This window comes from Ranitomeya variabilis, chromosome 8, assembly GCF_051348905.1.
Source record: "Ranitomeya variabilis isolate aRanVar5 chromosome 8, aRanVar5.hap1, whole genome shotgun sequence".
Lineage (NCBI taxonomy): Eukaryota > Metazoa > Chordata > Amphibia > Anura > Dendrobatidae > Ranitomeya > Ranitomeya variabilis.
In genome coordinates this window covers 199,555,679-199,583,374 of record NC_135239.1, presented here as the reverse complement: position 1 = coordinate 199,583,374, position 27,696 = coordinate 199,555,679, and the positions used below count along the sequence as shown (strand labels likewise).

Genomic DNA, 27,696 nt, shown 5'->3' with positions numbered 1-27,696 from the left:
ACTGATAGCACCTCTATATACAGTAGCTAACACAGGATCCACCATTCACAATAGGTATCAGCTCCCCTGGAAGTAGGAGTTGAAATATTTGACGCCTGTGGTCAGTGTGACAATTGCAAGATGTTTTTAGCTTTAAAGGGAATCTGTCACCCCATTTTTGGCCTATAAGATGCGGACACCGGCATCAGGGGCTTATCTACAACATTCTGTAATGCTGTAGATAAGCCCCTGATGTAACCTGAAGGATAAGAAAAACAAGTTTTATTATACTCACCCAGGGGTGGTCTGGGGCCTCCTATCTTCATAGGATGATGTCCTCTTCTTCGGCGCAGGCATAATTGTCTGCTCTGTTGAGGGCAGCGCAAAGTACTGCAGTGCGCAGGTGCTGGGCCTCTCTGACCTTTCCCGGCGCCTGTGCACTGCAGTACTTTGCCCTCAACAGGGCAGACAATTATGCCTGGAGGCACGACAGGAAGACAAGAAGAGGACGTCATTGTATGAAGATGGGAGGCCTCGGACCGCCCCTGGGTGAGTATAATAAAACTCATTTTTCTTATCTTTCAGGTTACATCGGGGGCTTCTCTACAGCATTCCAGAATGCTGTAGAGAAGCCCCTAATGCCGGTGGCCGCAGCTTATAGGGGAATTTTGGGGGTGACAGGTTCCCTTTAATATAGATTGTGATAATAGGGGAATAATTTTTTTTTTTTCTTTTAATCTTTATGTTAAACATATGCTTTTAAATTTAAACACATGATTTTAGACTCGTGCGTCCGGGTGGGCACATGCACATTGGCAGCCATAGACTCAGACGCTCATTTTACTATCCGGCCAAAAAACTTTTATAAAGGATTACCGTACTTCTATTCCAGCATGGATTTTCAGAGTAAGCACACCAGCCCCATCAGATCTGTTTATTTTCGTGTGCAGTTTGTATTCTGTAGTCTCTTGACAGATCTGCTTTAATCCCCCTAAGGCCGGGGTCCCACTTGTGAGTGTGATGCCGCCGGCACTCGGGCCCGGAGCGTGCGGCTGCATAGAAATACATGTAATAAAAAAACTCCCTGCACAATAGCATATACTGTGAAAATAACATTTGCAGCATAAATTGAGAAGACGGCGGTGAATGCTGTGGGATCAAGAAGTGGCAACTTATTGCACATCAGTCTGATGTTACACTGAATACAAATGAAGAAGAAAGTGTGAAATTAGTAAATCTTGTTGCTGTGGACAACAAAACCAATCAGAAAAAAAAAAATAAAGCTGTCTTGTTGGTTGCTATGGGTAACAAGGCCGCTGTTACTTTAAGAGTTTGGATAAGCCCCGCCCCTCCATTGGAATACTGAATAGTGGAAGTCACATGATCAGCTTCCCTGAGGTGTCGCGCCGCGATGACGTCATGCTGGGAAGGAAGTCACCTGATCGCGCTTGGGAGCGTTGTGATGACGTCGTGACGGGGGTTTGTTTACTGCTACGTGTTCGGGAAGTGGCGCTGTGTGTAACGGGTTCCCGGGGAGAAGGAGGCGGCCCCGGCACCATGAGCTGGTTTAATACCTCACAGCTGTCAAGCTTCGCCAAGCAGGCGCTGTCCCAGGCCCAGAAGTCCATAGACCGAGTGCTGGATATACAGGAGGATGAGACCGCCTGGGCAGACGCCATCATCACCTCTTATGAGGAGGGTACGTGAGCGGCCTGTGGTGGGCGAGACTGGGCTGTCCCTGCAGAGGGGCCATGGCCTTAAAGGGGGGCTCCATCTAATGAGCAGTAGGAGGCGCCAAAGAATGGCTGGTATCAGTATTAGAGGGGCTATAAAGTGATGACATGTGACCAGTATGCATCATTAGCTAACGATGGGGAGCCCCCACATCAGTGACTCCTTACATCAGTGACCCCCCCCATCAGTGACTCCCCACCTCCCCCACATCAGTGACCCCCCACATCAGGGACTCCCCACCTCCCCCACATCAGTGACCCCCCACATCAGGGACTCCCCCCCCCCCCCCCCCCCCCTGCATCAGGGCCCCCACCTCTCCCGAATCAGTCACTCCACATCAGTGACCCCCCCCATCAGTGACTCCCCACCTCCCCCACATCAGTGACCCCCCACCTCCCCCACATCAGTGACCCCCATCAGGGACTCCCCCCTGCATCAGGGCCCCCACCTCTCCCGAATCAGTCACTCCACATCAGTGACCCCCCGCCCACATCAGGGACACCCCACATCAGTGACTCCTTACATCAGTGATCAGTGACCCCCCCCTCGCGTGCTGGTCTGCCCCTCACGTGCCGGCCCCCCCCCCTCGTGTGACGGACCCCCTTGTGATATGTGGGTAGGAGGTGAGGGGGTGGTCTTGTGATAGTTGTTTGGGCAGGAGGTGAGGGGCATCTTGTGGTGGTTGTTATGGGGGCCGCAGGTCCTCACCTGTTGTGTATTTTTTTGTACTTTTTAAATGCTTTTTTTTTGCTTATGTGTCAGTGAAATTCTGTATTTTTTTATAACGGTCCTCGGTTTTTCTTGTACATCTGTTTCTTCCTTGATGAATTGAGTATTTGCAGATTTCTTCGTACCGTTGAGTGTTTTCTTTACAGTTTTTGTGGTGCGAGATTTGTACATTTTGTTTTACCCTACAGAGCTGCATTACTTACCTCCTTACTTTTTCGGGATCAGTGAGGATTCCTGAGCTCGGACCCCCCAGTGTTTGTTATTATAGAGATATGAGATGTGTTAGTATTTCAATATTCGGTTCTGATTGCGATCGCCGTTTTTGCTATATTTGCCTAACGTAGCCGAACGCCATGGGAGTACAGATGAGCGAATATGTTCGGAATTGAGCCTCAAACATAAATTCGGCACCAATATGGTTCGGATTTGGCGATGGTTTTCGAACATATTCTCTCCTCACTTTGTGACATGGGGTGATTGTTTACTACTTGGTCACCCTGAGTCTCGCAGAGCGAGCATTGCTCCTTGTGCTGCCTATGTTGGTAATATTTGCTAATTTTAAAAGGGTTAGTTTTAAATTATTCATTGTTGGGGGTCTAACTTCTGGGACTCCACTGATCCCAGGAAGGTGTGCATGTTTGACCTTGTTCCAGCAGTCAGACCCCAGCAATCTATAAGTTAATAATAATGAAATAATAATAACTTTGTCTCTACGGCGCTAACATATTACAATTTATGGACAATAAAGACAATACAAAGTCACACACAGTTCACCAGTTACATGAGGACTGAGGCTTGTAGCTTTTAGTCTATAAGGAAATAGGGGGACACAATAGATAAAAAAGTGCTTGTCATGTATGGTCCAGCCATCATTATAATAAATAGGGATCTAAGTGCCAATTTTCAGTGGGTGCATGGAGATTGTGAAGTCATCCTTTATCCTATCCATAAAGGTCTTACTTCATAACTTGGTGCAACCTTTAAAGCTGATAAATTCCTGTATGATGTGTTAGTATATGTGTATGTGTGTGGGCTGGGGTTGTTGCTACTATGGCTAAACTGCCCATAAAAAGATAGTTTTTAGGGGTTGTGAAGTTGACCGTCCCACCTCCAAGGAACAGCTGACTTTCCAGCTAAGCAATTCTCCTGTGGCAGATAAATGGCCATCAGCTTAATATAAGGATGGCTTGACACCACCAGTACGTGGCTTCCTTTCTCCCCAAATAGGCCCCATTAGGACACATGGATAGGGGTTGTCTTCATGAGCCCAGATGTGAGGAGTTAGTCTGGGCGCACTCTAGTGTATAGGTGCAGCACTGGAGAAGTTTTATGAGGAGGATGATTGTTGCCACATTGACCAAGCAGAGATCATTCCCACTGGATCCCAACCTGCAGGGGCCACAGCATTCTTAAACTTTCTTTTTTCTCGTCCCTTATAGTTATTGGGTGCATGTATTAATATTCTTTATGATCACCGTCACCTACCATTCTCGTCACCTCACAAGTCCTCTACTACTGCGTCACATGACGCCCACCCACCATGAGCTTAGTCGGATCACACAGTGTCTTGTGCGTGGACTGGAAGTCTCTTGGCTTTAAAATCACATGGCCGCTCTCCAGTGTGTGGACGTGGTTTAGCGGGAGTCTAGCCATACAGAGCTCTGCAGCTCCTTCACATGGGGAGATCGCCAGGGAATGGACCCCAACTGACACCAATTATGGACCTGGAGACACTCTGCTGTTTAATGATGTGATCCAGATGTAAGAATAGTTTTATGTCATTGTTACGGTACTTCTTTAAGACTGGTATGATTCTTGTTTCTCAGCAGGTCTTCCCCCATGCCCAGCAGGGGCATTGCCATTTTCCATCTCTCAAGGATGTGCGATCACTTAATGGTATCTGAGACCCCTCCTGCTACTGAGAATAAAGGGGCGAGTGAATGGGGTGTGCAGTTCTGTGCAGGGTTACGTCAGTGATATGTTATTGGACCCTCACCGACTATAAACCGATGATGTATCCCAGCACTTCTTAAGGTGGAAGCATCCCTTAAATGTCATTTAAAGGGCAATTCCCATTGTACTGGGTTATCCTCATATTGTCTTCAGGAGCGCATCATTCCCTTGTTTTCTTGCTTCCTAGTTGCAGATGATAATTGGCATTTCTGAGTACGCGGCATGGCCGAGCCGCTGGCCCAAATTGTGCACTCTTCGATGCTTTTAGCCATTCGGTCAGCTACAGAGCAGCACTTGCAAGATCAATAGCAAAGGAGCTTGTCGACGCTGCATGTCATGAAATTATGAAATAGGAAAAAGGTAAGGCGAGCGCAAACACCACAATGACCAGAAAGGAAAAGCAAGAATCCCTATTGTTTCTCGCAGGTAAGAACGAGCCACCCTGACACAAAGAGCATGTCTTGCCTGAGTCCAGTAATTTAGGCAATGAGCGATAAACTACAGAATTGAAAAATGTCTATTCTCGAGAGCAGAGTATTTTTAATAAGAGGTTGCAAAATTGCTTTTTTTATAATGATAAAGAGAACACCCCATTTGAAGGGAAGCGATGACCCCTGTTTGTTAATTCTCGGCTGCCTCCTTCCCCATAGAAATGAGTGGAGAGGGGGCTCTGGGCTGTTTCCTGTTATGGGGAAAGACGAGACCCCGGACCCGCTTCTTCTCTCTGAGAGAACGGCCACTTCTGGCACCATAAATGTCTGTCGGATTAATCTTTCTATTCTTATCTTGTATTTTCTCTTCTCCATGACTTTTCTGGTCCCTGTTCTTCCATGTAGGAGTTGTCCTGCTTCTGTCTTTGTGTCAGGGTGGCTCGTTCTTACCTGCGTGAAACAATAGGGATTCTTGCTTTTCCTTTCTGGTCATTGTGGTGTTTGCGCTCGCCTTACCTTTTTCCTATTTCATAATTTCATATTCTGTATTTTGCTGTCACGAAGAAATGATATAATCTTATGGTGACAGGAGATAGGAAAGCCGTGTAAAAATAAATATATGACGCAAAGAAAACTTTTACGCAAACCTGAATGGGTGCCATTGATTTAGAAGACTGTAGACATGTGATAGGCTTTTATTGGGGTGGGTCCAGTCTGGGTGCCGAGACCACCATGTGAAAGGTTGTTATTGTGGGGTCCGGTCTGGGTGCTGAGAGACCACCATAATTGTTAAAACAAAGCATCAGATGCTTTTTCAGAGAGCGAGTACACAGAGCTGTCCGAGCTCCGCACACTTCTGCCGCTTAATTTTAGCAATCCTGGGGGTCTCTGCATGAAGTTGCCCCTACCAATCCAAAACTCACATGTACTCACTAAAGACTAACTATCATTATCAAAATCTTTTTAGGTATTATATGGATTGTAAAGTATTGCTTATCAGTGGGGGGCAGATCCTGATACCCCCATCGATCACTCAAAACACTGTCCTGAAATGCGCAGCTCCTGTAAGTCTATGGGTCCATACACTGCTATGTGAGTATGCTTCTACAGGAACGATGATGGGGGTCTCAGAAACCAGACCCCTACTGGGCAGCAGCCGATATAATATATAAAATGTAAAGTTCAGCAGTTGTTACCTTTTGTGTCCCCCCATTCTCTTATTTCCGAGCAGGGTCCTCACTACTCATGTGTTACTCTATAATGTCTGACATTGTTGTGGAATATGTTGGCGCTAGAGAAATAAAATGATTATTGTTTATGTTCACATCGGATCTCACATTTTCCTTTTTTTATTTTTAGGCAGCGGTCCTTCCATCAAGGGGAGCTGGGAAAATTCCAACTGGGGAGGACAATCGGAGGAGGATGAAACCCAGGTCATACTGTCACCCACCGCCATCACCAAGCCCGTCAGAAGAACTGTGGTGGACGAGTCTGAAACTTTCTTCAGTGCCTTTCTCTCAGAGACTAAACCTGTGACGGCCGGTCCTGTGGTATCTAAGCCTCCCACCAAATCGCAAAGACCCAAAGAAGAAGTAAAGCAACATGCACCCGAGCCTTTAATACATGCGAGGAACGACTGCCAGGGTGAGCAACGAGAGAAGGAGCAGGAGGAACGTCTGGAGTTAGAAAATACAGGGGAGTTTGCTTTGGATGAATCAGAAGAACCAACCGAGGAGAAATGTGTCCTCGAAAAGCCCGCTCAGGAATCTAGTGACTTCCCCGCAGCTCCGAAAGGGGAGCTAGAACCGAAGACAGAAGAAAACGCCATTGATTCCTCTCCAACAGATCCACCAGAAAGTAAGGACAATGCGCTCGACCTCAAGGACCAAAAACTAGAAGATCGTCAGAGTAATACGCCGTCCCCTCCCGTCAGCACTTTCTCTTCCGGCACCTCCACGACCAGTGACATTGAAGTGCTGGACCATGAGAGCGTAATAAGCGAGAGCTCTGTCAGTTCCAGGCAGGAAGTGACGGACTCCAAGGGAAACCTCAGCCTGATGCAGAACTCCTTCCAGCTCTTGTCGCCCTCTGCAGAATTCGGCCGCTTGGATGAGTTCCCGAAGCTGACCGAAAGCTGCTCGTCTTCTGATGCCTTTGAAAGGATAGACTCGTTTAGCGTACAGTCCCTGGACAGTCGCAGCGTTAGTGAAATCAATTCTGATGACGAGCTGCCAGGCAGGGGGTGCACCCTGGTCGCCATCGCGGTGAACACCTCCAGCCCGAGTATGGACATTACCAGCTCCACGGAGAGCAAAACTGATGAAGATGTGAATGAGACGACGCTGCTAGTGCACTCCTGCGAGGACATAGAGATGGAGGAGAGTGGAAGGAGCGCAACCCCGGTAAACTCAGAGGAGCCGGATCTCCTGGTCGCAGCTCCGCAGGAGCCAGAATCAGCCAGCCAGGGAGTGTCGGGGAAGGAGCACGAGGCTGACACCGAGCCAAAGGTCGAATATACAATGGAAGATATGCAAAAGGTAATAAAAGCCAGGAAACATCCTGGTTACTTTGTTCTACAGTTCCAGGTCATCTGCAGACACAGTAGATTGGTTTTATCGCTCTGTTCTGAAATGGCTGCTAACAGGGAACAATGGATTGTATTCTTCTACAGACTAGGGGGGATTGACTGTAGTTTCCTTGATTGGATTGGTTTATGAGGAGATCACAATAATCCCTAACTCCCATAATCTCTGCTTTCTTAAATTTTTTATTGTAGTTCTAGTGTTTAATTAGATATTGAATGGACACTTCCTTTAACGTACCACTCCAGTTTTTTGTTTTTTTTTAATTTCACCTTTGGAGCGGTGCTGAAAATTCAAGTCCCCTGTCTGATACTCACTTTCCGGCATTTTCATCCGTATTCGCCACCTCTCTGGTCCGTCTCCTGCAGTTTGTGACCTGCCGGCTGCTCCATGCTGGAGTGCTGCTTTCAATTTTTTTCGCAGGTGAACGAGTGGTACCTGACTTTCATATCGTTATTTTATTTATTTATTAATTTATTTATTAATTATTTTTTTTTAGAAAAATGGTTTGTTTTTGTAAGATCACACAATCATTACAGCGATAAGGGAATCACTTTACAGTTCCCTGTCTGACCTATAGTTGGGATGGTGCATCTGTTAGAGCAACGCACCGCACCGCCCTCCCGGATTGCCATGCTCTTGGTATACAGTACTAATCTATTGTAGACTTTTGTATTTTGCAGTGCTCCGTGCTAAGGTGCAGTGCATCAGGCTACTATTGTGTAAGAAGCCCTCGTTATAAAGTTTGAGCCCTTTGATCACGGTCGTTCACAGCAGAAAGCTAAACTGTAATCCAGCTTTTCCACTGCTCCAATGATGACAGTACTAAGCTGTAATCCAGCTTTCTCAGTGCTGTTACTGCCCTGAAACAATCATTGGGAAAGTTGGGTTACAGCCCATGATGATACATTTTAAGACTGCTGTCGAGAATGAAAAGCTGCATTCTAGTTTGATGTGTTCTGTGACTGCTGCTGATAATAGGAAAGCTGGGTTAGGCTACATGCACACGTTGCGAAAAGTCCTGCCGATTTTTCCGGACTGATTTTGGTAAATCCGCAGGTAAACCGCACTGCGGATTACCTGCAGAATTACCTGCAGAATTACCGCGGATTTACCGCTTTTTTTTGCGGATTTTGTGCGGATTCCACCTACGGTTTTACACATGCGGATTCCTATTATGGAGCAGGTGTAAACCGCTGCGGAATCCGCACAAAGAATTGACATGCTGCGGAATAAACAACGCTACGTTTCCGCGTGTTTTTTTCCGCAGCATGTGCACTGCGGATTTTGTTTTCCATAGGTTTACATGGTACTGTAAATTCATGGAAAACCGCTGCGGATCCGCAGCAAAATCCGCAACGTGTGCACATAGCCTTACAGCTCAGCGATGATGCATTATAATGGCACGCAAACAATTGATCGAACGATCGCTAGTTGCCACATACCTTGCCTTGTAAATAGGCTGGAAGTCGCCCAATGAACAAGCAAAACTTTCCTTTCTCAGATGAAATGATTTTTATGCCAGCATTCAAAAAAATCGTCCTTATCAGCTGCGCGTCACCCCACATAAACGGGGGATGTACTGCTGATAAAATGAAGCTGTATGGGGACAGAACGATCATCTCAGCGATTGTTCTGTCTCCATGACTATTTTGTCAGCCCGTCAACAAAAAAAAAAAAACAGCTAACAACTCGATAGAAGCTCTTTAAAATAAATAAATATAGTAACCGTTGTTTTATTTTTTATCTCCTAAATCAGTAGTAGTTTCTAAAATGCACACGGCTCATTTTTGGCCGTTCGAGACCTGATATATTTTCGAGTTTTTGCTCACATGTGGTTTACGTTTCTCTAACATTTTCTGTACTATTTTTGCCTTTTACTCTGTCGCCTCATTGGGGGACACAGGACCATGGGTGGTATGCTGCTGTCCACTAGGAGGCGTCATTTTTATTTAGTTTATACAAAATAGTTGATTTTCACCTTTTTTTACTTAATTAAAGGAGCACTAAAATAAATTTTTTTTTTTTCGGATTTCAGACCGGGTGGAAGCTATAGACGGGGATTTGGACTGGCAGCTGCTTTCTTTTCTTTTTTTCAAGGGATTCAACATAAGCAATGCAACTTTTATAACAATTTAACCCAAAGTTTCTTTGCGTCTCTCCCGTTGTGCAGATTGTGAATGAGCTCAATGGTCGGTTGGAGAAGAGAGAAACGCAGCTGCTGTCCGTCAGCAAAGAAAAGGCGTTGTTAGAAGAGACTCTGGACAACCTCAAAGAGTAAGCCACGTGTGCACGCGGATGATGAGAGTATTCTCTTGGCTATATGGACTGACGCCTCACCTCCACTGATCGACTTCTGCCCCTTTTCAGCACCGCCGCTGTGCGGGCAGTGTCCAATGTAATGGGGGATTAATCTCCTTGCCCTTTGTAGCCAATCAGAGCTCAGCTTTTATTTTTTCAACTATCCTGGAAAAGTACTAGACGCACTTTGATTGGTTGCTTTGGGTAACAAGGTAAATTAATTACTGGAATATTTATCAAAATGAAGTGCAGTGGTGAAGCGGAGCAGTCGCCCATCGCAACCTATCAGAATGCATGGCTTTTTTTTTTTTTTTAAATGAACCTGCACGGGGAATTTGTGTAAAAAGCTAATATATTTCCTATCATTTGCAGTGAGCTTGTTAGGGTTAAAGAAGAAAGTAGCAGCGTGTCGTTGCTGAAGGATGAGTTCACGCATCGGATAGCGGAAGCCGAAAGGAGAGCGCAACTGGCGTGTAAAGAGAGGGACACTACCAAAAAGGTAGGAAAAAAAATCTATGACATCCATATTGTCATCTTGCTTTTGGTGAGACGACCCCTTTTATGATGATTAAAGGGCATCTAATAATGTAGGATGGAAGATATTCATCTTTTTACCAAAGGACACCCACCTGTACAACCATCAGCTAAAGCCGCGCTGGGAAAATGTGTGGGGGGCTTCCTGACCCTTCCTCCCAAAAGGGAAGTTGAGACTTCATGTGTGTGGGGGAGACGGGAGAGATGGCTGTCGGTTGAACGTTATTTGGGCACATGGCTATCGGGCCATTAGTCACAGAGCTAAAGACATACTTTATTATAATAACTTTTATTCTCAGGAGGTCAAAGTCATAAAGGAAGAGCTGGCGACCAGACTGAAGTCCAGCGAGACAGCCGAGATAATGCGGGAAAAGGACGAGCAAATTACAGGGCTGATGGAGGAAGGTGAGAGCATTGAGGGGATGTTACTCTTATCTGGAGTAATGGGGCCTACCATGCACCATATGCCACGTGCTCAAGGGTCAGGTCATATTTTGCAAATCCTCTTACATAGAAGGTTCCCATCTGTCGGGGGCTGTGGCACCAACGCTTTTATAATGTCTTCTGCTAATCCTTCTCTTTCATCACACATCATTTCTTCTCCCTTTTTGCTTGGGGGGGGGGGGGGGTCACTGACTTATCCCTGTCTGACTTTCCCATACTGATGACTTTGCATATTTTGGCCACCACCAGGAGAGAAACTTTCCAAACAACAACTTCACAACTCCAATATTATCAAGAAGCTGCGATCCAAGGAAAAGGAGCACGAGACCACCATCGGTAAGCAGACGAAGAAGATCCGGGAGCTGGAGGAAGAACTTCAGCTGTTAAAACAGGTGGGTTGTAAATGGCACTTACACCGAGAAGTCACAACCTAAGACCACGGACAGGGTAGGGAGCATTATTTATTCACCCCTGTCAGGGCTGGGATATACTAGGCAGTAAGTGAACAGTCAGCCCTAGAAGTTCATGTGTTGGAAGGATGGGTCTCCTTACCTAAACACGACAGCATATTGTAGAATAGCTTTGGTGGGTGGGGGGTCTTCAATTGGGATTTCCAAAGTAGTCCGGGATAAAAGAGGCTGACATTTAGTAATTTAACTTAAACCTTTCAGCGCCTGTTTTATTAAGTGTGCATGACGCAGGCTCCATCTATGAACCTTCTGTTAAATAATCCAAATTATGTCTCTTTTTCTGTTTTCTTTCAGACTTTGGATGGCAAAGAAGAGGTGGAGAAACAGCATCGCGAGAACATCAGGAAGCTGAACAGCGTGGTGGAAAGACAAGAGAAGGATGTGGGAAGATTACAGACAGAGCTGGACGAAATCCAAGAGAAGAACCGCAGTCTGCAGGCGGCTCTGGACGGCTCCTACCGGTGAGGAGAAAGGAGGCTTTAATATCTCTCTACAGAGGAAGTTGGGAGGTCCAACCTGTCAGCACATATGCCCACTTATAATATCTAAATTATTACTTACTGTTGGTTATGGTTGATCCATACTCATGCTTAGCTTGCAGTTTTATTTGTTCCTTTCTATATGTCTTGGTTCAGGACCATGCTGACGTATGTCGTCTTTTTGTCTCAGGGAGCTCGCTGAATTGCACAAAGCAAACGCCACAAAAGCCAGCGAAGCGCAGGAGGTGGCGCTAAGCTGCGAAATCAGAGTGAAGGAAGAGATGTGTTTAGCGCTGGAAAAGGCAAAGGAAGAGTCACAAAAGCAGCAGGAAGCCTTGGCCATTCAGGTAAAGTCCGAAATACGTAAGCCATCATTGGATGTGAATGAAGTATCCACCATGTATGTCAGTATAGCATGACTTCTCTGGCCAGCAGGGACACACACAGCAGAATCTGAGTCCCTGCCTGTTCAGGTGGGCATGACCAGACCCAGCACAGAAGAGATAAAGGAATTGTCCACAACTAGGTCAACCCCTTCTCAATCTGAATGAAAAAAAAAACACTTGTACTCCCCTGTACTTGTACTCCCTGCCGGCGCCTTTCCAGCATACAGATTGAGACGGGGTTGTCCTAGTAGTGGATAACCCCTGTAAAAAGATTATTATACCATGAGACATTGCACCCCAGCTGTTTGCTGGATGTGATGATATTACAACTATAATTGTCTTTTCAAGCACACGTATTTATGATCAGGTAAAAAACTGCACAGAATTTTATCTGCTCTTTGAGCAATTAATTTTTGTTACTAATTCCTCTTTTTCAGGTGGCTGATTTGAGGCTGGCGCTGCAAAGAGCGGAGCAACAGGCTGCAAGGAAAGAGGATTATTTGCGGCAAGAAATAGCAGAGCTGCAGCAGGTAATGTGCGAAGATTAATAGAAGTGACCTCTGCAATCTGTGCAACATGGACATGGGTGTCAGGGCATGCTGAGAGTGTTAGTTCCACAACAGCTAGGAATGTACAGATCAGACAAAGATCAGCAGGTAGGTGGTACCCAAACAGGAAATAGTAGTATTGTAGCGATTAGGGTAAAAATTAACTTTTAATATAACTATTAAAAATAAATACATTTATCGCGCAAACCTCAAAAAGTGCAAAGACTCGCGTACATAGAATGCATGGTGTACACACACATAAACAGTACTCCTGGTATGACCCACAGAGGAATAGTCTAGTCGTACCAGCACAGAAAGCGTACAAATATAGTGGAGTCTGTGGAGCAACGTCGCAGCAATTGTATCATCGAAAGGAGGACCAAGCCTCTAAAATGTTTGATTCACAAAAACGGCATATGAGCTCTGTGTGTGCTATCCTTCACTTGTGCAGTTTATCTGTGATTCTGCTTACTAGGATCAAAAGCAGTTACCCTACACTGATCAACCGAACAGCACAACCAACATCAAGCAGATCAATCCAAGTTGCACATGATACGATATGCCCTCATTATATAATTTACCACGTGTGTTATAGTAACGGCGCCGCAAAAGTGCTAGAGGTGCAACATGGAGCGATAGTGCTCACACATAGTGGTGGTATCTGTTATTATGACCACCCAACAACAGCACCGCATACCATCAATAGCAAGGACGGACAAAAAAAAAACGGTGTCACCGGACTTAATGTGGAGGAGGTATATATATCCCTTAGGTTTCCTTTTAAAGATGTCACAGGTGGACCCCTTCACCCGAGCCCCAGATACGTTTCGCTCGTGCTTATTAGGGAAATGCTATGGATGTTTAACCCCTTTCCGACATCGAGCATAATAGTATGCCGATGTCGGACTCCCTCCCTTTGATGTGGGCTCCAGCCCACATCCTTCCCGGCACATGGCAGCTGTTTTGGACAGCTGACATGTGCCCGGAACAGCCGCGGTTGGAATCGTGATCCACCCGTGGCTATTAACCCATTAAACGCCGCTGTCAAACACTGACGGCGGCATTTAGCATGCGCTTCGGCAATCGTGACGGAAATCCACCCACCGGTAACCCCCCTCACGTGATCGCGGGTCACCGGTGGGTTGGCATGATAACCTGAGGTCTCCTGGTTATGGTTCTGGGAAGAAGGGGAGCGAAAAACGAAAACTCAAAAACGAAAATGCCTCCAGAGGAGTTAAGGGGTTAATTCATACTGCAGCCAAGTGCCAGATCCATTGCTGTCGTGTCCTCTTACCTCTCCAGCTGTAGATCTAAATATGCGCGCCTTGGCTCTGGTGCGCGACGTACTTCCGGTCCGCGGCTAGCACCTCCTGCCGTTGGACTGCAAAGGGAGAGTGGATATCCGCTATGCGTAGTGCAGCAACCGCGGTGGAGCGCAAGCTAATATCATAGCGTTCACGTTGACTGGTGCTCACGATGTGACGCTGGCTGCAAGGAAAGAGGATTATTTCCGACAAGAAATAGCAGAGCTACAGCAGGTAACGTGCGAGGCCCAGTAGACGTGACCTCTGCACTCTGTCCAGCCTGCACATGGTTGTCAGGGCATGCTGAGACTGTTAGTTCCATAATGGCAAGGAACGTACAGATCACCAGGCGATAGTCTGCAGATCTTGTCCGTAAATGGAATCTGCTGTCATTGTAAATGACAAGGTGAAGTAGATCTCGAATCCCTTTGCAGCTCCGTGCTTGAGATCGCAGTAACGCCGTATGGACAGTGCCGGGTTATAGGATCTGCGTTACTTCCTCGGCCGTGGCGGCCTGAGTTCGGGATCTTACACCCGTGGTCAGGCCAGGCCTCTCTGCTGTAACACGAGCACACGGATGCACCCAGAATCCTCACAGGCCTGTGCTTGATTGCTCGGATTGTTGTATTTCAGAGACTCCAAGAAGGGGAATCTCGGAACCAGGAGCTGAGTCAGAGCGTCACTTCCGCTACACGACCATTGCTGCGCCAAATTGAGAACCTCCAAGCAACGTTAGCGGCTCAGACCACATCCTGGGAGAAGTTGGAGAAGAATCTGTCCGATCGCCTCAGTAAGAAAAGTTTGTTCATTACTTTAGGAACAGACCATGAGCCTCAGATATAATTAACCTGAGAAAGTATCTTGACCATTCATTCCAAAATGGATTTAGATGCTCCGCACTCGCCACCATAGACCGCCCCGGATACGATGTAAGGTTTTATACTTTTTTAAATATAGGAATTGTTTCTTGTATTTCCAGCATTTTTTTTGCAGCTTTTTAGTCTATTTTAGCTGCATCCACTCTTATCCCCCGTGCAGATGGCACCAGTTTAACTTGTACAGGATCGTATACGTTAACGGTTGTTTTATGCCTTCATGATTAACCCTTTCTGCCCTCTTCGTCTTACAGCTGAATCACAGACTTGGTCGGCGTCCGCCATAGAAAAAGAGAGGGCAGCAACCGAGGAGCTTCTGTCTGCGAAAACTCAAATCTCAGCCATCGAGTCGCAAAATAGCCTCCTCCGCCAAGAGAAGAGCCGCTTCCAAGCTCAGCTCGAGGTGGAGAAGTCCAGGTTGTCAAATATGGAGGAAGAATACAGCAGGTACTGCTTATGTAAGAGCCGATGTGGGGGGATGCACAGGCTCGCCCCATATCTTTAAAGTATCTCCACTTTTTGGAATTGCTTAGCAAGGATTTCGGCATTATTCATGAGCTTCTCAATGTTTCATTATAAGAACTACTTGCAAAGAAAAGCACCAAGTCTGACTGCCCAAACCCATCCTACACCCCAGAAATGGCAGGAAATGCTCAGCCAAAGACTGGCCGCAGCCATGACCTGCCTCGATCTATGATGGACAGAAGATGCATTTCCATTGTGTCTAAGAATTAAATACGGGACTACGTGGGCTCCAGATGATCAGGGAGAGTGGGCATTGGCTCTTTTATTATTTTCTGACACCCCTTGGAACTGAGGAGCTTGTAACAGTGGCCCACATTTACTAAGACTGGTGTATCTAACATCGGTCGGCAGCCCCTATATACATTAGGTGAAAATCATCCCATCCCGCTAATTCATCTTGATTTTGGGGGACTGGCTTGTGTTTATCACCAGTGCGAATAGAGAACTTAGTTGAGGGTAATAAGGACCAATTTTCTGTAAAGTCTGCTAATATATTTGACATGTTTAGAACCGTACAAAAACACTTTTTATAAGTGCGTCTGATATTACTAGTGCAGTTCATTTATCCGACCACTAGTTGGTGCTGACACATTGTATAATAGCGCGTCCTTCATCCCTGCAGATACAGGAATCCTCCATTTATTACCTCTTCTGTCCTCTGTTCTAAGAATTGTTCTGACGTATTTGTTCTTTATTCAACAGGCATCAGGTGGAACTGGAGAATCTGAAGATGGAATACAAGAAAACGGGAGAAGAAGCTCGGAGGGAAAAGGTGAGGTTGTGTTTCCGCTTCCTCCAGCTCGTCTCTTGCACGCTGGGCTCCGTTCTCACGTCGCTGTTGTTGTTTGCAGGCTTTGCTGAACAGTCAGCTAGAGATGGAGAAGATGAGGGTGGAACAGGAGAAAAAGAAGGTCATGCTGGCCCAGGAGGCCGCCAAAGAAAGGGTAACGCTCATCTCCGCTGTGATTGCTCACTCGCATTGGTGCTGGAAAAGAAACACAATAAGTAATCCATACAAATAGAGGACACTGTGCTTAACCCTGTGGCAATATCTGGCGAACATATAGGGTTAATAGGATGTGCGAACTTACTGGTGCTCAAGCGTTGAGCCCACTTTTTTATGCACCCAGCACCCAAAGTCTAAGGGTTTGTTCACACACTTTGTTGTTTTTTGTTGTTTTTTTCTCTCCAAGTGAGTCCGGTCCTCCACTAAAGTGCTGGCAAAACTATAAAGGGGAAAAAAAAACACTAGTGTTCCCTGAAGCATTTTCCTCTTCACAAGCTCAGTCTCCTAAGGAAGACTAAAAATAATAATAAAAAAAATAATTAAAATCTTAACAATATATATATATATATATATATATATATATATATATATATATATATATATATATATATATATATATATATATATATTCCAGAAAATTATTGCAACTACATATGTATTGTTATACACATGTTTATTTCCTTTGCGTGTATTGTAATAACACAAAAAAAAACCAGAAAAAAAGGCAAATTGGACATAATTTCACACACAAACCCCCAAAATGGACCGGACAATACAACACCAAAACATCTTTGAACCTCCACCATATTTGACTGTAGGTACTGTGCTCTTTTCTTTGTAGGCCTCATTCCGTTTTTGGTAAACAGTAGAATGATGTGCTTTACCAAAAAACTATTTATTTTTGTCTCATCTGTCCACAAGACTCTTTCCCAGAGGGATTTTGGAAAACTACAGTCTAGCTTTTTTATGTCTGTCGTGTCAGCAGTGGGGTCCTCCTGGGTCTCCTGCCATAGCGTTTGTATGTACAGTACAGACCAAAAGTTTGGACACACCTTCTCATTTAAAGATTTTTCTGTATTTTCATGACTATGAAAATTGTACATTCACACTGAAGGCATCAAAACTATGAATTAACACATGTGGAATTATATACTTAACAAAAAAGTGTGAAACAACTGAAATTATGTCTTATATTCTAGGTTCTTCAAAGTAGCCACCTTTTGCTTTGACTGCTTTGCACACTCTTGGCATTCTCTTGATGAGCTTCAAGAGGTAGTCACCTCACCTGTGAAGTGAAAACCATTCCCAGTGACTACCTCTTGAAGCTCATCAAGAGAATGCCAAGAGTGTGCAAAGCAGTCATCAAAGCAAAAGGGTGGCTACTTTGAAGAACCTAGAATATAAGACATATTTTCGGTTGTTTCACACTTTTTTGTTAAGTATATAATTCCACATGTGTTAATTCATAGTTTTGATGCCTTCAGTGTGAATGTACAATTTTCATAGTCATGAAAATGCAGAAAAATCTTTAAATGAGAAGATGTGTCCAAACTTTTGGTCTGTACTGAATGTATAAAACACCATATTGCGCATTTTCATTTATATATATTGAAAATGGCAGATTCGCTGTTCTCTGATCACTTAGTCTCCTGAAAAGGAATAAATATAAATAACTACCGAGAAAGTATAGTAAAGTTATCCCAATAGAAACAAGCCTTCATGTAACTACCAAGTTCTTTTTAAGTTGGAAAGCAAATCATAACTTTATAAATGTTAGTGCTCCCATAAATGTACTGACCCGTAGAAACTAAGATACCTGGTAATTCACATAAAAAAAACAAAAACAGCCCAAACCTTGGTAGAATTGCAGATTTTTTTTTTCCATTCAAAAGTTCAACACGTTGCACAAATACCAAGCCCTGATATGGCGGTGTAGATAGAAAAGTAAAGTTACGGCTCTTGGAAGAATGGGAGGAAAAAACTAAATTGTGGAAAGAAAAAAAACGTACCTGTTGGGAAGGGATTACTGCTGCTGCACCTAACATTGGACAGATGGGACAGAGTGACGTCGCATCATCAGATCTTGTGCACGTTTATCCAACTAAGTGACTTTTCCTTATTTCCCAAGGAGCGTAAATGTTATGGATTTCCCACCCCCGAGACGGGTGCCACCACCCCGACATTGTCCCGCTCCAGCTCCATCAGCGGGGCCGATTTGACAGGTTTACAGACTTCTCTCCTATCGCAGGTAATGGCATCTCTTGTATTACTTGTCCTGTCATACATTTCCTATGTGCCGTTGTTTTTCCGACCTTGCATTTTGGCACTGTATAGGGGGGGGAAGGTGATGTAGGATCGGACGTCTTGTACATTCCTGGAGCTGGGACCACCCATGACTTGTCTGAGCTGTCTTACGCTTCTGATGATTCTTCATCTTCTTCTGTCTTCTCTACACACAGGAGGATTCCCACGATCCGCTCTGCGGCCCTATGACCACGTCCGTCAGCAGCAGCAGCAACCTCTACGACGCGGTGAGGATGGGTGCCGGCTCCAGCGTCATCGAAAGTCTACAGTCTCAGTTACAATTGAGAGAAGGGGAGATGGCGCAGTTGCAGGTAATTTGATGGTGCGATGCGCACACTGTCAGGATTGCCCGTATTGCTTGTGCGACTGTATGTAAGCAATTTGCATGCATACGGGCACATGCCGACTAGACGTGCTTGTCCTATATCAATAGAGGTGCGTTGAGAGAAGCTGGATACGTCTAGTCTATGCAGATCGAATACGTGCAAGCACCTGACCTCCTGATCGCACAACAACGCCAGGGAGTCCTGACAGCGTGTGCACCGTACACCGTGACTGCAGACACTTGTAACCCCTTTAAGCTACTTTCTATAACACATGCCATCCCCATTATTGGGTATCACTTGAATTTTTAACCCTTGGATGTGCTGTAGCATTAAGCCGAGATGTGTGCAGGCAGCAGCGGCTCTGCCTCCTGTGTACAGGATAGACGTGTCCATAGAGAAGATTCCATTGGATTCCATTGGAGGCACCAGTACTGTGTACTGAAGCCCGCAGTCTCCTCTATATGAGGGGTGGAATTATTTTATCACAATTTACTAAAAAGGAATGTGATAAAAAAAATACATGATTTATAAAAATTTGTGATGTCACAGCTCACCTCTTCCTGTACTATGACTGACTGATAACCCCTATATATTCAGTAGGTAACACAGGATCCACTATTCACAATAGGTGATGTCACAGCTCACCTCCTCCTGTACAATGACTGATAACACCTCTATATACACAGTAGATAACACAGGATCCACTATTCACAATAGGTGATGTCACAGCTCACCTCCTCCTCCTGTACAATGACTGATAACACTTCTATATACAGTAGATGACACAGGATCCACCATTCACAATAGGTGATGTCACAGCTCTCCTCATCCTCCTGTAGAATGACTGATAACACCTCTATATACAGTAGATAACACAGGATCCGCCATTCACAATAGGTGATGTCACAGCACGCCTCCTCCTCCTGTATAATGACTGATAGCACCTCTATATACAGTAGATAACACAGGATCCACCATTCACAATAGGTGATGTCACAGCACGCCTCCTCCTCCTGTATAATGACTGATAGCACCTCTATATACAGTAGATAACACAGGATCCACCATTCACAATAGGTGATGTCACAGCTCACCTCCTCCTCCTGTACAATGACTGATAACACCTCTATATACAGTAGATAACACAGGATCCACCATTCACAATAGGTGATGTCACAGCACGCCTCCTCCTCCTGTATAATGACTGATAACTCCTCTATATACAATAGATAACACAGGATCCACCATTCACAATAGGTGATGTCACAGCTCACCTCCTCCTCCTGTACAATGACTGATAACACCTCTATATACAGTAGATAACACAGGATCCACCATTCACAATAGGTGATGTCACAGCTCACCTCCTCCTCCTGTACAATGACTGATGACACCTCTATATACAGTAGATAACACAGGATCCACCATTCACAATAGGTGATGTCACAGCTCACCTCCTCCTCCCTGCATAATGACCTCTATACAAGTCACAGAGCATGCCCACAACACTCTCCCATAGAAGTCAGTGAGCCGGCTCCAGTATATTGGTTCCTATTGAGCCTGTGGCTGCCATAAAGCAGAGCACTGATCGCAGCTGCGGCAGGATGGCCGCCCCCATAAAATCTTGTACAGCAGAAAAGTGGAGAAAAATCATCTACTATCAGAAAGTGAAATAGTTTATGTTTTCCCTTCATTTACAAATCTGTTTTTTTTTCTTACAGCTTGAAATAGTAAGTTTGGAAAAAACTCGCTCCATTCTCGCTGAAGAAGTCGTCAGGTTAAATAATGTCAATGACGATCTAGAGGAGAAGGTGAAGGAGATCCCCAAACTGCGCATTCAGATGAGGGCAAGTATAGACCTGTGCAGTCACAAGAGCATTCCCTGTACTTTATCATGTACTTTCCCCGACTGTAGATGTGGATGAACAGTCCTCGGGGTGCCTCATTAATATCAGATCGGTGGTGGTCCCACACCCGACACATACACCAATCAGCTGTGTGCATCTCCCGCTGCTGCCGGATGTGGACTGTGTGCATTATGGAACTGCACAGCTCCATACACCGTGTAGTGGCCGCTCTCTGTACTGCAGCACAGCTCCATACACCGTGTAGTGGCCGCTCTCTGTACTGCAGCACAGCTCCATACACCGTGTAGTGGCCGCTCTCGGTACTGCAGCACAGCTCCATATATCGTGTAGTGGCCGCTCTCTGTACTGCAGCACAGCTCCATACACCGTGTAGTGGCCGCTCTCTGTACTGCAGCACAGCTCCATACACCGTGTAGTGGCCGCTCTCGGTACTGCAGCACAGCTCCATATATCGTGTAGTGGCCGCTCTCTGTACTGCAGCACAGCTCCATACACCGTGTAGTGGCCGCTCTCTGTACTGCAGCACAGCTCCATACACCGTGTAGTGGCCGCTCTCTGTACTGCAGCACAGCTCCATACGCCGTGTAGTGGCCGCTCTCTGTACTGCAGCACAGCTCCATACACCATGTAGTGGCCGCTCTCTGTACTGCAGCACAGCTCCATACGCCGTGTAGTGGCCGCTCTCTGTACTGCAGCACAGCTCCATATATCGTGTAGTGGCCGCTCTCGGTATTGCAGCACAGCTCCATACACCGTGTAGTGGCCGCTCTCTGTACTGCAGCACAGCTCCATACGCCGTGTAGTGGCCGCTCTCTGTACTGCAGCACAGCTCCATACACCGTGTAGTGGCCGCTCTCTGTACTGCAGCACAGCTCCATACACCGTGTAGTGGCCGCTCTCTGTACTGCAGCACAGCTCCATACACCGTGTAGTGGCCGCTCTCTGTACTGCAGCACAGCTCCATACACCGTGTAGTGGCCGCTCTCGGTATTGCAGCACAGCTCCATACACCGTGTAGTGGCCGCTCTCTGTACTGCAGCACAACTCCATACACCGTGTAGTGGCCGCTCTCTGTACTGCAGCACAGCTCCATACACCGTGTAGTGGCCGCTCTCTGTACTGCAGCACAGCTCCATACGCCGTGTAGTGGCCGCTCTCTGTACTGCAGCACAGCTCCATACACCATGTAGTGGCCGCTCTCTGTACTGCAGCACAGCTCCATACATTGTGTAGTGGCCGCTCACTGTATTTGCAAATGTCTACTTTTTAAAGTTTTTTTTTTTCTTTCTTTAATTGGCTAAAAAACCTCAGTTTTGCAATGTTATACTATTTGCCCTCCGAAGTGTTTTTGTTTCTGGCTGCAGACTGAGTTATCTGAGATTCCGCCAGTGAGCTTATCCTAAGGTCCAGTGGGAGAGTTTGCAATTATTTTTTTCCTGAATCCTCTCAGTGCGTGCATTGTAGCGGTCAGGTTTTTTTCTGTGCCGGCAGCGAGAGCAGGCAGTGATATGACTGCACGTGTGCGATTTACATACCTGCGGTCACCTGCCGACTAGACGTGCCCAAGCAAGTGAATTGAGGCCGGATACGTCTAGTCGGAATGTGACTCCTTTATACATTTGTCACCTTTACATCAGGGATCTGTATTGTGTACGTTTCAGGATTTGGACCAGCGATACAACACGATCCTGCAGATGTACGGCGAGAAAGCCGAGGAGGCGGAGGAGCTGCGCCTGGACCTGGAGGACGTAAAGAACATGTACAAGACTCAGATAGACGAATTATTACAGCAAAGACTGCACTAGATCCTCCGGAGAAAGTCCCGTCTATAGCAGGATCTAACTAGAGACTTCTGTAAATGCCGCTCCTCTGTACAAACTCTCCTGTACAGTCACAGATGATTTTTATTTGCCGCATGTGGATCTGCCGCTCCGATTTCTCGCCCCTTTAAAGCCGAATATTGCTATTTAAATTATTATTTTGTGTAGTATGTAAATTTGCTCGGGTCTAAATCTAGATATTTTTACTATTCCTAAAATACAAAAACACTATGTATACGAGCTGCGGCTTTTTTTTTTAAATTCTTATTATTTATTTGAGACTTTGGTTGTTTAAAGGGGTCATAAATGAGTTAATTGCAAAGTGCCTGTAAGAAGAAGCTACTTTGCAATTTAATTCTTATTAAAAAATACTCTCCGTTCTCAAGAACAGAGGGTGGTTTTTTTTTTTTTGGTTTTTTTAATTCCATAATTTACTGCCTAGTTTACCGGCCACTGCTGCAGTGGTGGTCGGGCTTCTAGGCTTCATGGAGCGTGCACACTTGCAAGGATCTGAAACTGGTCAGATCGCTGGGTCCGGCCATCATCGGTGTAGTGCCGCTGGTCCGAACTGTCAACAGTGCCCCCCACAAGTATGAAGCCGCGAGGCAGACGAGAGGGGTGCTCCTAAACACACCCCTTTAAATTGGAAAATGTACAATACAGAGCCGATATGTCATGAATGGAGACGCCATACCTACAGCTCTTGGAGTTGTCATAATAAAGGGTGTGTATACTTTTGCAACCATTTTTAGCCCTAGAATTGCCCTAAAATAACAGATGAAGCAATTTTGCAAATAGTCCTTTACCGTTTAGTGTTTACAGCTACTGTGCAGACCCATGTGTCTCTATGGTTACCGACTACTAAGAAACCCTGTGTCATCTGATCCTATAGTCGCTCTCCTTTTATCTGTCCATATTTCTTGCTAATACTATTAAGAAGCAGTACGAAAAAAACGGGTGAGTGCGTATGGCTGCCGATCAGACGACACAGGGTTTGTTTGTAGTCTGTTACCATGGAGAAGCATTAACCTGCGTAGGAGCTGCAGACACAAATCCGTATAGATTTGAAGTGATTTAATTTTTAGGTCTAAACAGTAAAATCAATTGCAAATGTGGACATGCCCTTTAAGACGCTTATATTGGTTTTTTTTTGCGGCCAAGCTGGATGACAGCCGTTGTGGCTGCTATTGCGGCTCCCACCAGGGTTGTCAGCAGCGATCTCTGGCTCAGTGGGCACGGATACTATGCAGAAGGAAGAAGTAACGCCGCTTAGGGTCGGGGTTTGTGAACAGCCCTCAATCATTTCCATTTTAGGACTAAACCCTTTAAAAACCCATCTTGTACTTCCTAGTTTTGCACCTTTGCACTTTAAAGGGGTTCTCCGCTATGGAAAATCCCAACTCGTTAGAGGGGTCCTTGACAATAAACTGCTGGTAAAGTGACGCTCGGAGATCAGTTGTCATTTGTGGAAAAGGCTTGTAATAAGTGTTCAGATTCCCTGCAGCGCCCCCACAGGGGAAGCTATGAACTACACACCGACTGTTCATATCAATAGGTTGTATGAGCGATATAGAGGACATGTCCCCAGAGTGAGAAATGTCTGTAGCCGCTCTCCACAGTGGGCCAGAGATGAAGATTATGATGATGATTATTAAAGTGGGGGTCGTAGTGTCACCCCAAGGGGGTGTGCAGGGAACGGCAGCTCAGCCCCCGGACATCAGTAGTATGTACCTGGACGGCTCCTGTGAGGAAGGCAAAAATACTAAGGAGGGCCCTGTGCTATATCCCCTGACTGCTGGGGGAGGCTCCAGATGTCTGACTCTGGAAAAGAGCAGAGGGGTCAGAGAAGTTTCCTTACTGCCCGGCACAAGGGCACCAGACACTGGGGAGGGTGATGGACACTGGGGAGGGTGATGGACATCGGGGAGTGTGATGGGCACTGGACACTGGGGAGCGTGGTGGACACTGGGGAGCGTGGTGGGCACTGGACACTGGGGAGCGTGATGGGCACTGGACACTGGGGAGCGTGATGGGCACTGGACACTGGGGAGCGTGATGGGCACTGCACACTGGGGAGCGTGATGGGCACTGGACACTGGGGAGCGTGGTGGGCACTGGGGAGCGTGGTGGACACTGGGGAGCGTGATGGGCACTGCACACTTGGGGGAGCGTGATGGGCACTGGACACTGGGGAGCGTGATGGACATCGGGGAGCGTGATGGGCACTGGACACTGGGGAGCGTGATGGGCACTGGACACTGGGGAGCGTGATGGGCACTGGACACTGGGGAGCGTGATGGGCACTGGACACTGGGGAGCGTGATGGACATCGGGGAGTGTGATGGGCACTGGACACTGGGGAGCGTGATGGACACTGGGGAGCGTGATGGACACTGGGGAGCGTGATGGGCACTGGGGAGCGTGATGGGCACTGGGGAGCGTGATGGGCACTGGGGAGCGTGATGGGCACTGGGGAGCGTGATGGACACTGGGGAGCGTGATGGACACTGGGGAGCGTGATGGGCACTGGGGAGCGTGATGGACACTGGGGAGCGTGATGGACACTGGGGAGCGTGATGGACACTGGGGAGCGTGATGGACACTGGGGAGCGTGATGGACACTGGGGAGCGTGATGGACACTGGGGAGCGTGATGGACACTGGGGAGCGTGATGGACACTGGGGAGCGTGATGGGCACTGGACACTGGGGAGCGTGATGGGCACTGGACACTGGGGAGCGTGATGGGCACTGGGGAGCGTGATGGACATCGGGGAGTGTGATGGGCACCAGACACTGGGGAGCGTGGTGGGCACTGGGGAGCGTGATGGACACTGGGGAGCGTGATGGACACTGGGGAGCGTGATGGACACTGGGGAGCGTGATGGACACTGGGGAGCGTGATGGACACTGGGGAGCGTGATGGGCACTGGACACTGGGGAGCGTGATGGACATCGGGGAGTGTGATGGGCACTGGACACTGGGGAGCGTGATGGACACTGGGGAGCGTGGTGGGCACTGGGGAGCGTGATGGGCACTGGGGAGCGTGATGGGCACTGGGGAGCGTGATGGACACTGGGGAGCGTGATGGACACTGGGGAGCGTGATGGACACTGGGGAGCGTGATGGGCACTGGACACTGGGGAGCGTGATGGGCACTGGACACTGGGGAGCGTGATGGGCACTGGGGAGCGTGATGGACATCGGGGAGTGTGATGGGCACCAGACACTGGGGAGCGTGATGGGCACCAGACACTGGGGAGCGTGGTGGGCACTGGGGAGCGTGATGGACACTGGGGAGCGTGATGGACACTGGGGAGCGTGATGGACACTGGGGAGCGTGATGGGCACTGGACACTGGGGAGCGTGATGGGCACTGGACATCGGGGAGTGTGATGGGCACCAGACACTGGGGAGCGTGGTGGGCACTGGGGAGCGTGATGGACACTGGGGAGCGTGGTGGGCACTGGGGAGCGTGATGGACACTGGGGAGCGTGATGGACACTGGGGAGCGTGATGGACACTGGGGAGCGTGATGGACACTGGGGAGCGTGATGGACACTGGGGAGCGTGATGGACACTGGGGAGCGTGATGGACACTGGGGAGCGTGATGGACACTGCACACTGGGGAGCGTGATGGGCACTGGACACTGGGGAGCGTGATGGACATCGGGGAGCGTGATGGGCACTGGACACTGGGGAGCGTGATGGGCACTGGACACGGGAGCGTGATGGGCACTGGACACTGGGAGCGTGATGGGCACTGGACACTGGGGAGCGTGATGGGCACTGGACACTGGGGAGCGTGATGGACATCGGGGAGTGTGATGGGCACTGGACACTGGGGAGCGTGGTGGGCACTGGACACTGGGGAGCGTGATGGGCACTGGGGAGCGTGATGGGCACTGGGGAGCGTGATGGGCACTGGACACTGGGGAGCGTGATGGACACTGGGGAGCGTGATGGACACTGGGGAGCGTGATGGACACTGGGGAGCGTGATGGGCACTGGGGAGCGTGATGGGCACTGGACACTGGGGAGCGTGATGGGCACTGGGGAGCGTGATGGACATCGGGGAGTGTGATGGGCACCAGACACTGGGGAGCGTGGTGGGCACTGGGGAGCGTGGTGGGCACTGGGGAGCGTGATGGACACTGGGGAGCGTGATGGACACTGGGGAGCGTGATGGACACTGGGGAGCGTGATGGACACTGGGGAGCGTGATGGACACTGGGGAGCGTGATGGACACTGGGGAGCGTGATGGGCACTGGACATCGGGGAGCGTGATGGGCACTGGACATCGGGGAGTGTGATGGGCACCAGACACTGGGGAGCGTGGTGGGCACTGGGGAGCGTGATGGACACTGGGGAGCGTGATGGACACTGGGGAGCGTGATGGACACTGGGGAGCGTGATGGACACTGGGGAGCGTGATGGACACTGGACACTGGGGAGCGTGATGGGCACTGGACACTGGGGAGCGTGATGGGCACTGGACACTGGGGAGCGTGATGGGCACTGGACACTGGGGAGCGTGATGGACATCGGGGAGTGTGATGGGCACCAGACACTGGGGAGCGTGGTGGACACTGGACACTGGGGAGCGTGATGGACATCGGGGAGCGTGATGGGCACCAGACACTGGGGAGCGTGGTGGGCACTGGGGAGCGTGGTGGGCACTGGGGAGCGTGATGGACACTGGGGAGCGTGATGGACACTGGGGAGCGTGATGGACACTGGGGAGCGTGATGGGCACTGGACACTGGGGAGCGTGATGGACATCGGGGAGTGTGATGGGCACCAGACACTGGGGAGCGTGGTGGGCACTGGGGAGCGTGGTGGGCACTGGGGAGCGTGGTGGGCACTGGGGAGCGTGATGGACACTGGGGAGCGTGATGGACACTGGGGAGCGTGATGGACACTGGGGAGCGTGATGGACACTGGACACTGGGGAGCGTGATGGACATCGGGGAGTGTGATGGGCACCAGACACTGGGGAGCGTGGTGGACACTGGGGAGCGTGGTGGACACTGGGGAGCGTGATGGACACTGGGGAGCGTGATGGGCACTGGGGAGCGTGATGGGCACTGGACACTGGGGAGCGTGATGGACATCGGGGAGTGTGATGGGCACCAGACACTGGGGAGCGTGGTGGGCACTGGGGAGCGTGATGGGCACTGGGGAGCGTGATGGGCACTGGGGAGCGTGATGGGCACTGGGGAGTGTGATGGGCACCAGACACCGGGGAGCGTAATGGGTATCGGGGAGCGTGAAGGACACCGGGAAGCGTGATGGGCATCAGACACCAAGAAGTGG

At 48.1% G+C, this 27,696-nt stretch overlaps 1 protein-coding gene across 1 annotated transcript; it reads left to right on the top strand.

Annotated features, from left to right (window-relative positions):
• The first annotated feature begins 1,379 nt into the window (after positions 1–1,379).
• Positions 1,380–22,619, top strand: TMF1 (TATA element modulatory factor 1). Its single transcript, XM_077276071.1, has 17 exons — positions 1,380–1,678; positions 6,186–7,363; positions 9,582–9,685; positions 10,082–10,208; positions 10,543–10,648; positions 10,937–11,079; positions 11,452–11,618; positions 11,827–11,983; positions 12,460–12,552; positions 14,508–14,664; positions 15,004–15,196; positions 15,977–16,046; positions 16,126–16,218; positions 18,190–18,309; positions 18,521–18,676; positions 20,413–20,538; positions 22,221–22,619. The coding sequence occupies exons 1-17, from the start codon at positions 1,399–1,401 to the stop codon at positions 22,362–22,364; spliced, it is 3,414 nt and encodes a 1,137-aa protein (XP_077132186.1). The 5' UTR covers positions 1,380–1,398; the 3' UTR covers positions 22,365–22,619.
• The last annotated feature ends 5,077 nt before the right edge of the window (positions 22,620–27,696 follow it).

Excerpts from the sequence above, each read along its gene's own strand:
- TMF1 (XM_077276071.1), top strand. The coding sequence starts at position 1,399 with ATGCTGGGAAGGAAGTCACCTGATCGCGCTTGGGAGCGTTGTGATGAC. Across the intron at positions 1,679-6,185 it reads CATCACCTCTTATGAGGAGG|GCAGCGGTCCTTCCATCAAG; the intron begins GTACGTGAGCGG and ends TTTTATTTTTAG. Across the intron at positions 18,677-20,412 it reads GGGAGATGGCGCAGTTGCAG|CTTGAAATAGTAAGTTTGGA; the intron begins GTAATTTGATGG and ends TTTTTCTTACAG.